The following is a 15659-nucleotide window of genomic DNA, read 5'->3' on the forward strand; positions in this document are numbered from 1 at the left end:
CGTTACTTAATAACGCGTTAGTTCCAACACTGGTAGTTACATAGGATTATTTTCTTTTAGTTTTTCCCTTTACTAAATCCTATGGCGGTACAGTCTCTCTCTCAATCCAACCTCTCTCAACACCTGCCTTTCATAGCCAGCCTGTCTCCTACACCAAACAGAAAGATGAAGGACTAAGCAGGCAGAGATGGATCATTATCACCCCTCTGACCATCATCGTGGTTTATGGCCAGTGTACATTATGAAATACCCACCTCAGAATGTATCAATGCAATGGTCTGATTCTCAACAACAGATACGCTGAAGTCATATACATTGAACTTTCTGGAATGAAAAAAAGCCTCTCAACACTGGCCCTTGGGTGACTAAACAAATCTGACCTTTGACCTTTGACATGCCTCACTGACCTGAGATCAGTGAGGGGTGCTACAGCGGCAGAAAAGTTCCTACAAAAACTTCTATAGTACTTACCCATACTAAGGGAACTGTTCCTTTTTTGTTACAGGAGGTGGAACGTCTTTGGGCTGGACAATTTACTTTCAATGCACAACCTCCCACTATTTAGGTTTCTAACATCTGTGTATGGTCAAAATGTGGAAACTTTTTTTTGATTTAAACCAGTAAATATGGAGATGCCCAGCTGGAGCCAGATGATTATGCTATGCTATTATCTAGCATGTACTATACCTCTTCCTCCAACTCTGCTCAATGAGATGCATTTGTGATGCGATATCACAAAATGAAACCAACTGGTTGTGCTTACACTCATCCAGCTGTTCAAGAGCTTCAGACTTCTGGCTTGGATTTTAAAGCCTCAGTTATTCAACATGCCTGTAAACCACCCTAATTTCTTGGTCCTTTGCCCTCCCCCTCAACTGCTTCCACCAAATAAGAAACATTTGTATTTACATAAAGCGCAGGTTTTGTCTCTTAAACCATCAGGGAGACAGGCCAGGATGGCACACAGGCATGATGAGTGGAGGAAGTGGAGGAAGCCAGAATATTGAAAAATCCCACAAAAACACAGGTAGAGTACTCTGAATAACAAATAGCTTGACACATCAAAGTCAAAAAGTACTGACTACCAGACTTAAAGGTAACTGGTAGACCAAAATAGGACATAATTAAATACTCAAAGGGCTGATCTAAAACTAGGATTGGGCACGGCACAAGAGAACTTTTGTAGTGCGTTGGCTTGCCTTTCAACCTCTGAGTAGAGGCGGAAATGAGGTTGCAAATACAAGCGGCAGAAATGAGTTGGTGAGGAGTTCAGTCATTTAAGAGGGACTCAGAGTAGAGATGCCACTCCTCTACGTCAAAAGGTGCAATTTAAGGTGTTTGGGGCATCTGATTAGGATGCTTCCTAGCTACCTCCTGGGTGACACGCTGCAAAGATCTCTCAGCTGGCCAGGGAACACCTTTGGGGCATCTTTTCCAAGGTCTTGTCTGTTGTGGTAGAACCCAGCCTCTATTGATCCTGTGCTTGGAACCTGTTCCTATTACCATGATCTAATCATGGCAGAGCAGTCCATCTATGTCCAGTCATTAGAAGAATTTATCGATATCAGCCACTTCTTCTATCTACTACTGGTATATGCCATACATGGCTCTGTCCTTACATGATGGTTCCTTTTCTTTGTTTCTATACAGAGCTGCTTATGGAGGCACCAGCATCAGGTGGCTGCTCTCCCCAATCCCTCAATCTAAACTGTCCCTGATGCTCAGTACCTACACTTTCTCTTTACAAATTCTATTGGGGTTCAGTTATTCCTGAGCACAACCAAACCATGATAGCTAAATTAAAACAAATGTATCATCATCTTGATTGTGGCTTTTATACAAAAACATGTTAAAGATGTTGTACATCACCTGCTTCACAAACCACCAGCAGAACTCATCCCCCTAATTCCACTAATACTTTTTTTTTTCATTAACCTGTACAACTTCAATATGTGTGCAGCCCGTGAAAAGAAATGGCAAACAATTAATTGTAAGGCAACGTGAGAAAGCCTCAAACTTACCCAAAAAACATAAATTGTGTAGTTATTTCAAACAACTAAACAAGTTAAGAACTGGAACTACAATAAACACCTGGTGAGAGAAACAGGCTATATGAATGGGAAAGTGGATAAAGAGAATTCAAAGCTACCATAAAGACACAGTGAGACTATGGCAGACAGACTCATTTAGGACAAGAAAAAAAGAAAGGAGGACAGTGGGAATTAGAGTTTTATTATTAATTCTTGTCTCTGAAGGCCCACAGGCTCGTCCCCTTAAATCCTCAGCCACAGTGCTTTCCTTTACAATGTCCTACTCCCAATTTCTCTTTCCATCCACTTCTCCCTTTTCAAATTATGTACCTCTCTCTCTCTCTTTCTCTCTCTCTCTCTCTCTCTCTCTCTCTCTCTCTATTCATTCATCCCTAAAGCTCCATTTTTCTCTCCAGGGACAGGCTGATGCAGTGACAAATTAGAGGAAAAAAAAGAAACCACAATAGAATGTGACATGTCCTCATATTTTTTTCCCTATAAAAAGTCTCTCTCTTTCTACAGTGATTCCTCTCACGGTAATCCATCCAAGTTTATCTATTTTGAAAGTTGGTGACCTTCACAGAAGTAACATTTTAGTGGCTTATGTGACATGTACATGGTGGCACAGATATACTTCTGTTTTACATACTGCTTTTGTTTTACGTACTATTCTAGCTCTAAAGCTCTTAAACAATTTAAAATTGATATGGATTTAATGAGTTCAAGTCTCATGTAAATATTGGAATTATAGTTCCAGTATCAGCTAATAAAATGCACTTTTTAAAAATGTTTAAAGTAAACTTTTTTATTGTTTCATTGAAGAATAATTTTAGCAGTTTAGATTATATTTTGTACTGAATCTGGATGGCTGCTCAGATAACTGTTGACTTTGGTGAATTATCTTTCAAGAATTTAGCAGTATAACTAATTCTTGTGATTCAATATTACGGCTCATGGTTTTTACCTGCAGTGCATTTTTCTAATCAAATTTTACCCCTCCGCAAATTGCTACCTTATCGTGGTGGAGGGGTTTGTGTATCCCAGCGTTCCCAGGGGCTATGTTGTCTAGGGGCTTTTGCCCCCTGGTAGAGTCTCCCATAGCAAATTGGTCCTGGGTGAGAGACCAGACAAAGAGTGATTCAGAAACCCCCTATGAGAAGACCACAGAGGGAACAGTTCACCCTGCCCGGGATAGAGTTACCGAGGCCCCTACCTGGAGTCAGGCCTGGGGAGGGTGCCCCAGGGGAAGTGTCTGGTGGCCGGGTCCCGGCCGGACACAGCCCAAAAAAGGGACATGGGCCCATCTTCCTGCAGGCAGGAGGCACTGTACGGTTCGGGTGCATTGTGAGCCGGGTGGCGGCCGGAGGTCCCCGGCTACCAAGACTGGCAATTGGGACTTGGAATGTCACCTCTCTGGTGAGGAAGGAGCCTGACTTAGTGCGTGTGGATGAGAGGTATCGGCTAGATATAGTCGGGCTCACCTCAACGCACGGCTCGGGCTCTGGAACCAGTCTCCTGGAGAGGGGGTGGACTCTGTCTCGTCTAGAGTTGCTCCTGGTGAGAGGCGGCAGGCTGGGGTGGGTATCCTGGTATCCCCTCGGCTTGCTGCCTGTATATTGGGGTTTCTCCCAGTGGATGAAAGGGTTTGTTCCCTGTGCCTCCGCGTTGGGGAACAGGTCCTGACCGTCATCTCCACTTATGCTCCGATGCACTTATGCAACCTGTTGGGTGATGGGCTCTGCCAGGGCTGCTCTTTGTCACCGATTCTGTTCATAATTTTTATGGACATAATTTCTATGTGTAGCTAAGTCGCGGAAGGCTTTCACTTGGGTGGTCTCAGAATCTCATCTCTGCTTTTCGAGGATGATGGTTCTGTTGTCTTCATCGGGTGATGGCCTCCAGCTCGCCTTGAAATGGTTTGCAGCCTAGTGTGAAGCGATGGGAATGAGAATCAGCACCTCCAAATCTGAGGCCATGGTCCTCAGCCGGAAAAGGGTTGAGTGCTCAGGGACGAGTTCTTGCCCCAAGTGGAGGAGTTTAAGTTTCTCGGGGTCTTGTTCATGAGTGACGGGAGAAGGGAGTGGGAGATTGACAGACAGATTGGTGGTGCAGCTGCAGTGCTGTGGATACTGTACCGGTCTGTTTTGGTGAAGAGAGCTGGGTGTAAAAGCGAAGCCCTCAATTTGCAGGTCAATCTACGTTCCTACCCTCACCTATGGCCAAAAGCTGTGGGTAGTGACCAAAAACGAACAACGAGATTGCAGATATAAACGGCGGAAATGGGCTTCCTCCGAAGGGTGGTGGCCTCTCCCTTAGAGACAGGGTGAGAATTTCGGTCATCCAGGAGGGGCTCACCTTCACATCGAAAGGAGCCAGTTGAGGTGGTTTGGTCATCTGACAAAGATGCCTCCTGGGTGCCTCCTGGGTGAGGTGTTCCCGGTATGTCCTACCGGGAGGAGGCCCTCAGGCAGACCCAGGACACAAAGGAGAGATTATATCTCTCAGCTGGCCTGGGAACGCCTTGGTGTTCCCCGGACAAGCTGGAGGAGGTGGCTGGGGAGAGGAAGGTCTGGGCTTCTCTGCTTAGGCTTTTTGATTGCACTCCAGTCATTACAGTTCACAACATATGACCACACATGTAGTGTGTTACTCAGAGGCTTGTCAGAGTTGGACGATGCCCCGACCGGTCGACCTGTGTGTGTGTGTTTGTCCTCTTCTCTCTCTCGCGCCTCTGCGAGTGTTACGCGGTCGCGTAGCAACGAGAGACCTCCGACCCGGAAGCGCTGCCACTCTCAGCTGCCTCACCTGCGACCGATTCCTCGCCAGCTGCTGCCAATTATCCACCACCGTGGCAGGACTATTTAATGGTGTGGCTGAGTGACAGACAGCGCTGGAGTATTGCACCAAGCCTGGTAGTGACTCAAGCTCAGAGAGTGTTAAAGAGAGTGTTCGCGCGCCGGGGCGGCTAATCGTGTCTGTTTTGCCTTTTTCCCAGGAAGCGAATGAGACGGAGAGACGGAAGGGGAGACTTCACTGAATTCCAGGAGATTTGTGGACACACGAAGGGAGAAGAGGAGAGGAGCACTGAAGGGACTTGCACTGTGGATAACTGTGGATTGGTTTTGGCTTCACTGTAAATAAAGACACTGTTCAACTTAAACGAGAGGTCCGCGTCCGGGTTCGCTAACTCACCATCCTTAACAGAATACTCCAGCCATCAACATGGATCCAGCGGACACTGTCCCGGTTCTGCGGGAACTCTCGATTCAAGGTGAGATGTTGGAACGCCATGAAAAAATGATGAAACACGTTGTTGATGAACAAACTGAGTTGCGGCAGCTGGTCACTGAATTAAAAGAAATTTTGCTAACTCCACCTGGGGCCGCAGCTAATGTTCTGCCGCCCGGACCGTCTCTTAGCACAGCTGCTGCTTCTCCTCTGCTGATAAATGCCCAGAGTCGGGAAAAGAGGCTGCGAATCAGTAGCCGTGGGGATATTGACGGGTGTCACCGCAAACATCTTTCCCCACCAAGTTAATTTTCAAGTTAATTGATGAAGCCCTGGCCCAGAAGTTGGGTATAACTGTTGAACCCGTACCAGAGGTCCTCCAGGTGGCGGCTCTTAATGGTGCCCCCTTAGCTAGCATCACCCATCGCACTACAGATCTAACACTCTCTCTCTCCAGCAACCACATTGAACAAATCAGCCTGTTCCTGTTCAAGGCTCCTCACACTCCGCTAGTTTTAGGTTACTCCTGGCTCAAACACCATAACCCGCAGATCGATTGGAGGAAGGGCAGGATAACTGGGTGGAGATCTCAGTGTCATGAACAGTGCTTACGTTCTTCTACAGCTAGCCAGATGCACACAAGTCAGTCGTCACCAGATGCTTCACCCGATTTGACTACAGTTCCGGCTGAATATCACGACCTAGCCCAAGTGTTCAGTAAGGAAAAGGCCAAGTCTCTCTCCCCCCCCCCATCGTCCATACAATTGTGGGATAGACTTGCTTCCCGGCGCTCCCTTGCCCACTAGCCGTCTGTACAGTATCTTGAAACCAGAGCGTGAGGCAATGGAGAGCTACATAACAGATTCACTGGCGACCAGGATAATCTGGCCGTCCACCTCTCCCCTTGGGGCAGGTTTCTTCTTCGTTGAGAAGAAAGACAAGATACTCCGCCCCTGCATTGACTTCCGAGGTTTAAACAAGATAACAGTTAAGAACAAATACCCGCTTCCTTTACTCACCTCTGCTTTTGAACTCCTTCAGGGAGCAACCATCTTCACAAAACTTGATCTCCGCAATGCTTATCATCTGATTCGGATCCGCCAGGGGGATGAGTGGAAGACGGCGTTTACTTGGTACTTTTACTTGGGTACTTTGAGTATTTGGTGATGCCATTCGGGCTCACAAATGATCCAGCTGTTTTTCAGGCCATGATAAATTATGTTTTACCAGACCTCATTTATCACTGCGTTTTCGTTTATCTAGACGACATCCTCGTGTTTTCCCAGTGAAAGTAAAGGAGGTGGTGGAATGGCCCGAACCCAAGAACCGTAAGCATCTGCAAAAGTTTCTGGGATTTGCCAACTTCTATCGACGGTTTATTCGCAATTTCAGTCAAGTCGCCTTGCCCCTCACCAAACTAACCTCTCCTAAGAGGCCGTTCCAGTGGTCTCCCGGCGCTGAACAAGCTTTTGAGAAACTCAGACACCTTTTTCCTCAGCTCCGGTGATGGTGCAGGCGGACCTCAGTCAACCCTTTTTGGTGGAGGTGGATGCTTCGGACGCAGGCGTGTGGGCAATCCTATCCCAACAGGTAAACGGAGAGTTACACCCATGTGCCTTATTCTCTGAACGTTTATCTCCTGCAGAGAGCAATTATGACGTTGGAGACCGGGAGCTCCTCGCCATAAAACTGGCCCTCGAAGAGTGGCGGCATTGGCTCGGCAGTGGTAATTTGGACAGACCACAAGAACTTAGCCTATCTCCAAGAAGCCAAGAGACTGAACGCCCGGCAGGCCAGGTGGGCTCTATTTTTCACACGGTTTAACTTAACAATCTCTTACAGACCCGGCTCCCTCAATCTCAAAGCGGATGCGTTATCACATCAATTCACCCTGGATCTTGACCCTGAAGAGAAGGAGAAACCCATTCTGCCCTCCTCGTGCTTTGTGGGGGCTCTGACCTGGGAGATAGAGAGGATCATCAAGGAAGCTCAGCTGTCAGAACCTGATCCAGGGACAGGTCCAGAGGGGAGGATGTTTGTTCCCACGGCAGTCCGAAGTAAGGTCCTTCACTAGGCCCATACGGCCAAGTTCGCCTGCCACCCAGGTAAAAACTGCACTACTGCCTTTCTGCAACATTTGTTTTGGTGGCCAACTTTAGGGAAGGACGCTCAGGAGTACGTGGCGGCTTGCCCTGTTTGTGCCCGTAACAAGGCCCCCAGTTCACCTCCTGCCGGCCTCCTTCGTCCATTGCCTGTACCCAGACGCCCGTGGTCTCATATCACAATGGACTTCATCACTGGTCTCCCACCCTCTGGTAACACGGTCATCCTGACCATCATCGATCGCTTCTCGAAGGCTGTTCATTTCATCGCTCTGCCTAAACTCCCTTCAGCCCTGAAAGCTGCCAAGATTATGACACAGCAGGTGTTCCGTCTCCACGGTGTTCCCCAAGATATAGTGTCCGATCGGGGTCCCCAGTTCACGTCCCGGGTATGGAAGGAGTTTTGTAAGGAACTGGGGGTCAGCTTATCTTCCGGCTTCAACCCTCAAATTAACGGGCAAACGGAACGAGCTAATCAAGAACTCGAAGCGATGCTACGTTGTGTAGTCTCTTCCAACCAATCGTCATGGAGCAATCAACTGGCTTGGATTGAATATGCCCATAATGCTAGCACGTCGGCAGCCACTGGAGTTTCTCCATTTGCGGCCTCCCTGGGGTACCAGACCCTGCTTCTCTCTGTGTCAGAAGGGGAATTGAGGGTTCCTTCGGTTAAGCACCACATGCGGCACTGCCGACAGGTATTGTGTGCCACCCGAACCGCCCTTTTGAGGACCGCCGAACAAGAGATATTTTGTATTTTATTTTATTGTATTAAGTATATTTATTTGCAGCTGCGGTGTGTCAAATATATAATTTTATCCACTGTTTATCCTGGTGTGGTCCTTCATTATTGATGTTTATACCTCTTAGATTATCTGATACTGGCCTAGTGAGAGTTTGGTCATTCTTGCTTAAAAACTGTAAGTAGGGTTACAATTTTGTATCAATTGCTTTTGCTGAAAATGAATTACAGTTGTCCAGGCTAGAAGTAATTAACACATGAAATAGTTTTGCAAGACAAGATGTCTCTAATTTTGGAGCTGTTGCTCAAATGCAAGAAACCAGTTTGCATATTAAACATATATTTTTATTTTCTTCAATGACTTGAAGGATCTTGAAGAATCTTCAAGTCATTTTTTGACCAGAATATCCTTCAATGTTACTTAAGGCCAAGGTAATGCCATCTAGAGTACACATCTAGTTAAACACCATATTTAAGGACACGGTTTAGCACAATGGGATGAGCAGGCAACCATATGCCGCATGGCTGAGATGTCTTCCCCTCTCTCTCTCCCCCCTGCTTTCCTATCACTCTTCAATGTACCCTTTGAAATAAAGCTGTAAAAAGGCCAAAAAAACGCACCATATTTAAAGGATTTTTAGGGTCGCGTACGTAACCTCAGTTTTATCTGAAATGCAGTTTATCGAATTCATGTGTGTCAATAAGATAAACAGCAGGTGTAAAGGTCTTGCTTGATGGATAGATAAAGTTGGGTATCCACTGCGCAGCAGTGAAAATGTATTATGTACCTTCTGATACTACTGCCTAAGATAAGCATGTATAATGCAAGGGTGTGCGTGAAGAATGTCAAGAACTCGTCCCTGACTCGAAGTGGATACTCCACCCTTTTCTGACTGAGAACCATGGCCTCAGATTTGGAGATGCTGATCCTCATTCCCGCCGCTTAATTCCAGTGCGACCTGGAGGCCATCAACCGATGAAGCCAACAGAACCATCATCTTCGAAAAGCAGAGATGACATTCTGAGACCACCCAAGTGAAAGCCTTCCATCACTTGGCTTTGCCTAGAAATTCGCCTAGAGATTCTGTTCATAAAAATTATGAACAGAATCAGTGACAAAAGGGCAACCCTGGCAGAGCCCATCACCCACCAAGAACGAGTTTGATTTATTGCCGGCTATGCGAACCAAGCTCTTGCAATGGTTGTATAGAGATCGAATGGCGTAGCAATGGGCCAGACACCCCATACTCCCGCAGCACCTCCCACAGGACACTCCGAGGGACACGGTCGAATGCCTTCTTCAGGTCCACAAAACGCATGTAGACTGGTTGGGCAAACTCCAATCCACCCTCATGTATCCTCAAGAGGATAAAGAGCTGGTCCAGTGTTCCGTGACAAGGGTGAAAACTGCATTGTTTCTCCTGTATCTGAGATTCCACTAATGGACGGACTCTCCTTTCCAGCACTCTGGCATAGACCTTAACGGGGAGGCTGTGATACCCCTGGAACACACCCTCCGGTCCATCTTCTTACAGATGGGGACCACCACCCCGGTCTGCCAGTCCAGGGGTACCGCCCCTGATGTCCATGCAACATTGTAGAGGCGTGTCAGCCAGGACAGCCCTACAACATCCAGAGCCCTCAGGAATCCAGGGCGGACCTCATCCACCACAGGGGCTCTGCCACCAAGGAGTTGATTAACTGCCTCAGTGACCTCACACCTGGAAATTGGTGGGTCATCCAACTCTGCTTCTTCTATGGAAGACGTGTCAGTGGGATTAAGGAGGTCCTCGAAGTATTCCTTCCACCGCCCAACAACTTTCTCAGTTGAAGTCAGCAGTGCTCCACCCGCACTATACACAGTACAGGTAGAGCACCGCTTTCCCCTCCTGAGTCGCCTGAAGGTTTGCCAGAATCTCTTCTTCAGCCTGGTGGCTCCCTTCACCTCTGGTGTCCACCATTTGGTTCAGGGGTTTACTACCATGACAGGCAACAACCACCTTGCGGCCGCAGCTCAGTGCATCAACTTCGGCAATGGAGGTGCTGAACATGGTCCATTCAGACTCATTCAGATGTCCCCAGTCTCCCTTGGAATGCTGTTGAAGCTCTGCCGGAGGTGTGCGTTGAAGATCTGGGGCGGACTGGGGCCTCTGCTAGACATTCCCAGCACACCCTCACTGTACGTTTAGGAGCACCAGGTCTGTCCAGTGGCCTCCCCCAGCTCAGCCCCTCTCTTTACCCGGGTGTGCAGAACATATGGCTGGAACATATATGTTTTCAGAAACATTGCGTGTATTTTTAATCATAACTGTGGTTTTACATGGCTGGTATATTGTTTGAAGTCCACACTTTCAACACAAGTTGAAATGGAGACTTTGTGTCAGGGCTCTGTGTGCGGGCAGGCGGAGAGGAGGATCCAAACGCAGGACTCAGACACTAACTTTAAACTCAAAAACCTCAGCTTTATTGCTGGTACGAAAACAAAACATGAAGTGACCATGGAATATGGAGAACCAAAACACACAGGCATAATCTGATGGTACGACGCAACACTGAGCACAGGAAAACACAGGGCTAATATACACAGGGTAGTAATCAGCGAATGGGCAACAGGAGGGAGACACAGCTGGGAGAGATCAGGGTTAACGAGACGGGGGGAACCAAGCTGCACACACTAACATAAGACAAAGACTTTCACCATAAAACAGGAAACATGAATTACTAAACAAGCATGCAGACTTTACATTGAGAGACAGACAGAGAATGACACATGGAACCTGAACTAAACGTGAGATATAACTGAGAACAAATCCTTAAGCATGGATAAAAGAAACAAGAAATAATAATCATCATCATCACTATGAGAATAAGAAAACAATCCATGAAGCAGAATTAAACCGAAATATAATAAACTCAAAATACTGGGTCCAACAGACCCAGAACCGTGACACTTTGGGTCACTGCATCTTGTTGCTGGAGTTGCAATATGAGTTCACAAGGCTTAGATGTCCCTTGTAACATAATGTTAGACAGTCTGCTAGATGTCTGCAGTGTGTTATTGTATCAACAACCTCTGATATGTCAGTACAAAGCTTGTACTGACAGAATTTTCTTTTTGCAGTGAGTTCTCCTGTAAAATATTAATGATAAATTCCCAACCCAGAAGAAAGAACATGCACAACTGAAATCTACCTCATCTTTCGAGTAAGTAACATAACCTTTTCCTACCTGGAAAAAAACAGCCATTGCTGCAATGATTCTCTTCTCTCTGAGTGCTGCAGTGAGACTTTCAAAGTCATCTGAGTTATACATGTAGATCTGCATCTGTGGAAAAAGAAAAAACTGACATTAGTTTGTGAGACAGAAAACTAGTGAAACCATGTTAATTTATGGTGCTGTGGCTCAGGAGGTATAGCAGCAGTTCACATGTTGTAGGTGTACAGACACCCAAAGCTGCCATGAAATATATATTTAGATTTATATACAATTTTGGCCACTTAGTTATGATGTTCAATGTATGTCCTGTGCGCTAGCATCTCGCACGCTGGTGCAATGTGAAGGATTGTCTTAGGGGCATCTTTACACAGCCTGCCTGCTTTGCCTGGTGTGGTAGACCACAGCCTCTCTGGATCTTAGAGCTTGCTCCCGTGCTGCCTCTGTGCTGTCTTTTAGTCCAACTTTATCCAGCCACTGGTAGGATTTCTGGATGCCAGCCACTTACTCTATCTGTTGGTGGTACATACTGTGCAGGGACCTGTCCTTGCATGGTTCTTCCTCTTGCTCCTCTTCTTTCTGGGATTTCTCCTGCCTGAGGTGTTCACTAAGCACACAGTTGGTTGTGACGATCTTCCTGATGTACTCATTGATGTTCATTGTTTCATCCTGGATAGTGGTTCTGCGGTGGTTTGCAATGTTGCCTTCAGATAGAACTGAGAGGATCACACTAACTACCTTCCCTCTCTTTGTTACCATCCGACTACCGACTGCACTTCTCCACTCCAAATAACATTGCTGTATATCCTGGTGGTGTGGAACAGTGAATCAATGTCTTGTTCACTCTCAGCATCGAGCTTCAACCATGTTAAGGAGGTGGGTGACAACTGCTCCCTTCCGTAGTGAGTGTCGGTAGCCAGTCTTGTCAATGATCTTCACTGAGAGGGTTCAGGCCTATGCAGAACAGCAGTGTGGACAGAGCATCTCCTTGTTAGATCCTTAGTTGGCCTCTAATGTTGCTGAGTTCCTAATGAAGGCTCTGTTTCCTTCACCCTCCACATTTTCTCGAGCTCTTCTCTGAGCCCTTGGTATTTCTCAAGCTTCTCGTGTTCCTTCTTTCTGATGTTGGTGTCATTGGGAACCGCTACATCTATCACTACGGCCGTCTTCTTCTGTTTGTCTACCATCATTATGTCCAGTTGCTTAGCCACCACCATTTTGTCCGTCTGTATCTGGAAGTGCCACAGGATCTTAGCTCGGTCATTCTCCACCACCCTAGGGTGCATCTCCCATTTTGACCTCAGGACTTCCAGGCCATACTCGGCACAGATCTTCCTGTACACTATGCTGGCCACTTGGTTATGGCGTTCCATATATGCCCTGCCTGCTAGCTTACACCCTGTTGTTATGTGTTGGATTGTCTCAGGGGCATCTTTACATAGCCTGCACCTGGGGTCTTGCCTGGTGTGATAGACTTCACTGAGCACGCGGTCGGTTGGGACCATCTTACTGATGTATTCGTGGATGTTTGTTGTCTCATCCTGGACTGTGGTGCTGACACTCACCAGTACCCTGCCTCCTTCCTTCTACTTAGCGTAAAGCCTCACTGTGCTGGACCTGGCGTGAAACCTTCCATGCATGGTCAGGAGCTTCCTTGTCTTGATGTCAGTGGCTTCTATCTCCTCCTTTGGCCAGCTTGTTATCCCATCAGGGTACCTGATCACAGGCAGGGCGTAGGTGTTGATGGCCCGGATCTTGTTCTTACCCTTCAGCTGACTCCTCAGGACTTGCCTGACCCTCTGCAGGTACTTGGTGGCTGCAGCTTTCCTAGCGGCCTCTTCATGGTTCCCATTTGCCTGTGGGATCCCCAGGTACTTGTAGCTGTCCTCTATGTCTGCAATGTTGCCTCCTGGTAGTTCGATCCTCCCAGTTCTGACTACCTTCCCTCTCTTTGTTATCATCCGACTACACTTTTCCAGTCTGAATGAAATTCCAATCTCATTGCTGTATATTGCTGTATATTCTATAAGATAAAGCCGTAAATATGTGTATCTGAGTCTTCTATCAAAAGTTATAGCTATCTTTATGAAGTTGTACAAAAACGCTTTCTTTCGCCAAGACAGTGCTTTTCTCACTGTTACATGCATTTGAATGGCGTTTTCGCACGAAACAAAGTATACGTTTTCATTTTGTGAATAACTTGAAAATTTTAGCTCAAACGGCTTTAAAACCTGTTTGCTCAACAGGGGATATTGAATTCTATAAGATAAAGCCATATATACGTGTATCTGATCTTCTATCAAAAGTTATAGCTATCTTTATGAAGGATATCCTCATTCATTCTTGGCATACAGCTTGATGTCATCCATGTAGAGGAGGTGGCTGACAACTGCTCCATTCCGTAGTCGGTATCCGTAGCCAGTCTTGTCAATGATCTCACTGAGGGGATTCAGGCACCATAGTCTGGAGTGCCACAACATTGGTGGGAATGCAGATGTTCAGAAGTTCTGGCCGCGATACTTAAGTATCTAGCTATCCCTACAGAAGACGAGCGAGCATAAGGTGAGTAATACTTTATAAGGAATAAGTGTGTGAATGGGTGAATGACTGAATGTAGTGTATAGCGCTTTGGGGTCCTTAGGGACTACAAAAGCGCTATACAAATGCAGGCCATTTACCATGCAGGCCATAAGGGGCACATAATTTCAAATGCTACATTTGTATCAGCTCAACAAATATCAGTAAACACAGTGTTTATGTGCAGCTTGTTTCACACCGTATTTGCCACAGTAGCTAAAAATCCAGCTTCTGTTCAGAGACAGAAAAGAGTGAGAGCTGACTTCAATCAGAGATGGAGAAAGATGTAAGAAAGACAGGACAGGAGAAGAAGAAGAGCAGTGTTCAGAGGCATTTGATAAATTGCTAATTTAAAGCATGTAGTTTCTCATTTTTAAAATCAGATATTAAATCTGCACATGATGTGAATTTATGATTTTTCATTTTGTGAAACATCCTGCAAAAAAAACTGATGTATATTAACACTTCGTAGTCTAGTGCAGTGAATTGTTTTAAGGTCTCTGCCTTACAATATAAAGCACCTCATGGTAATTACTGTTTTGTAATTTGGTGCTAAATAAATCATACTAAATGAATTAAATAAACAGTTTGGCTCACAGTAACATGATGGTTTATTGAATTCAGTTGTGTAAGTTCACAAAGAGCAGTAAACTTCAGAGCAGCTGCAGCAGCAGGACTGCTGATCACAGCCTGTACACTAAGAAAATCTACTGGAGCTCTCAATAGAAATTATTGTCAGTTTTCCCTAAAGCCACTAAGATTGTATGGTTCCTCCATTGGCTGAATCACATTGTAATCCCCGAGTGTGCTAATGTTCCTGTTGAGGTCTGGAAGCAAAGCCACGCTCTACAATGTAGGCAACAGAAAATTGGGCTATTTAAAAAAAAACAACTTCTTTTTCATGCTCATGATATTGACTGAAGTAAATGATTGAATCTCATTGAAACATTAATTCTCCCATCCATTTACAGTTTAGTCACAGACCATCGGCTTATCCACAATGTGCATATACAAAGCACCAGATAAAAAGCTGTTAGCGTCTCAGCTTTCCCAGCTCCACTTATTGTTAACAGGACACAGGCACTCTCTGACAGAGACAACTACTCTTTTCGATGACACTAAAATAAGCACAACTTTCAGCAACAATAGCCAACTGCAGCCACACAATGGAAATAATGCAAATGCACAAATTGACAGGCAGTGAGCTTGATGGCAGTGCTGCCTGTGATGAAAAGAAAGAGAAGAAAAAAAAAACTCTGAAAGTCTCCGTGTGGTCAACAAGTGACACAAATCATGCCCCTATCGTGTGTCCCAATCAGAGATAGTCAGGGGCGGCACCTCTATGATTGGCCGTGCTCCTGTAGTTGTCCCATAGTCCTTTGTGTGTACGTTTGAAAGTGCAGGTGGAAGAGGGAGGTGAGTAGCTTGAATAAAGTGATATCGATTCATGAAATCCTGAATCGACTTTTAAATATATAAATGTATTCTGCCAGAAATGCCAGAATCTCAGCAACCACCAAACAGCAAATGAGAGCAGGTAAACAGATTCCACACAAAGAGGTAAACACAGACCGGACCCGAAGCATCAGAATCAGCTTTCTCTTTCTTGGCTTTCTCACCCAACGGCCCGTACACGGACACGCCGTTGGGGCTGAAAGCCGACAGGTCACTGATTCTGATGCTTCGGTGGGTCCTTCGCTTTGTGTTTGTGTCTTTTTTGCGTCTACAGGGAGTGCAGAATTATTAGGCAAGTTGTATTTTTGAGGA

General features: G+C 46.0%; 1 protein-coding gene across 3 annotated transcripts in view; it reads right to left on the reverse strand.

Annotated features, from left to right (window-relative positions):
• The window catches only part of LOC102293136 (receptor-type tyrosine-protein phosphatase gamma), a gene marked incomplete at its 5' end in the record, with an annotated part of 174559 nt that overhangs the window by 141440 nt on the left and 17460 nt on the right, over window positions 1-15659 (reverse strand). For all 3 annotated transcript variants that reach the window (XM_042228107.1, XM_042228109.1, XM_042228108.1), the window contains 1 exon segment: window positions 11331-11426. In XM_042228107.1, the coding sequence (XP_042084041.1) occupies window positions 11331-11426 (96 nt within the window).

The sequence above is a fragment of the Haplochromis burtoni genome, unplaced genomic scaffold, assembly GCF_018398535.1.
Source record: "Haplochromis burtoni strain Fernald_Lab_line unplaced genomic scaffold, NCSU_Asbu1 Contig_304, whole genome shotgun sequence".
NCBI lineage: Eukaryota > Metazoa > Chordata > Actinopteri > Cichliformes > Cichlidae > Haplochromis > Haplochromis burtoni.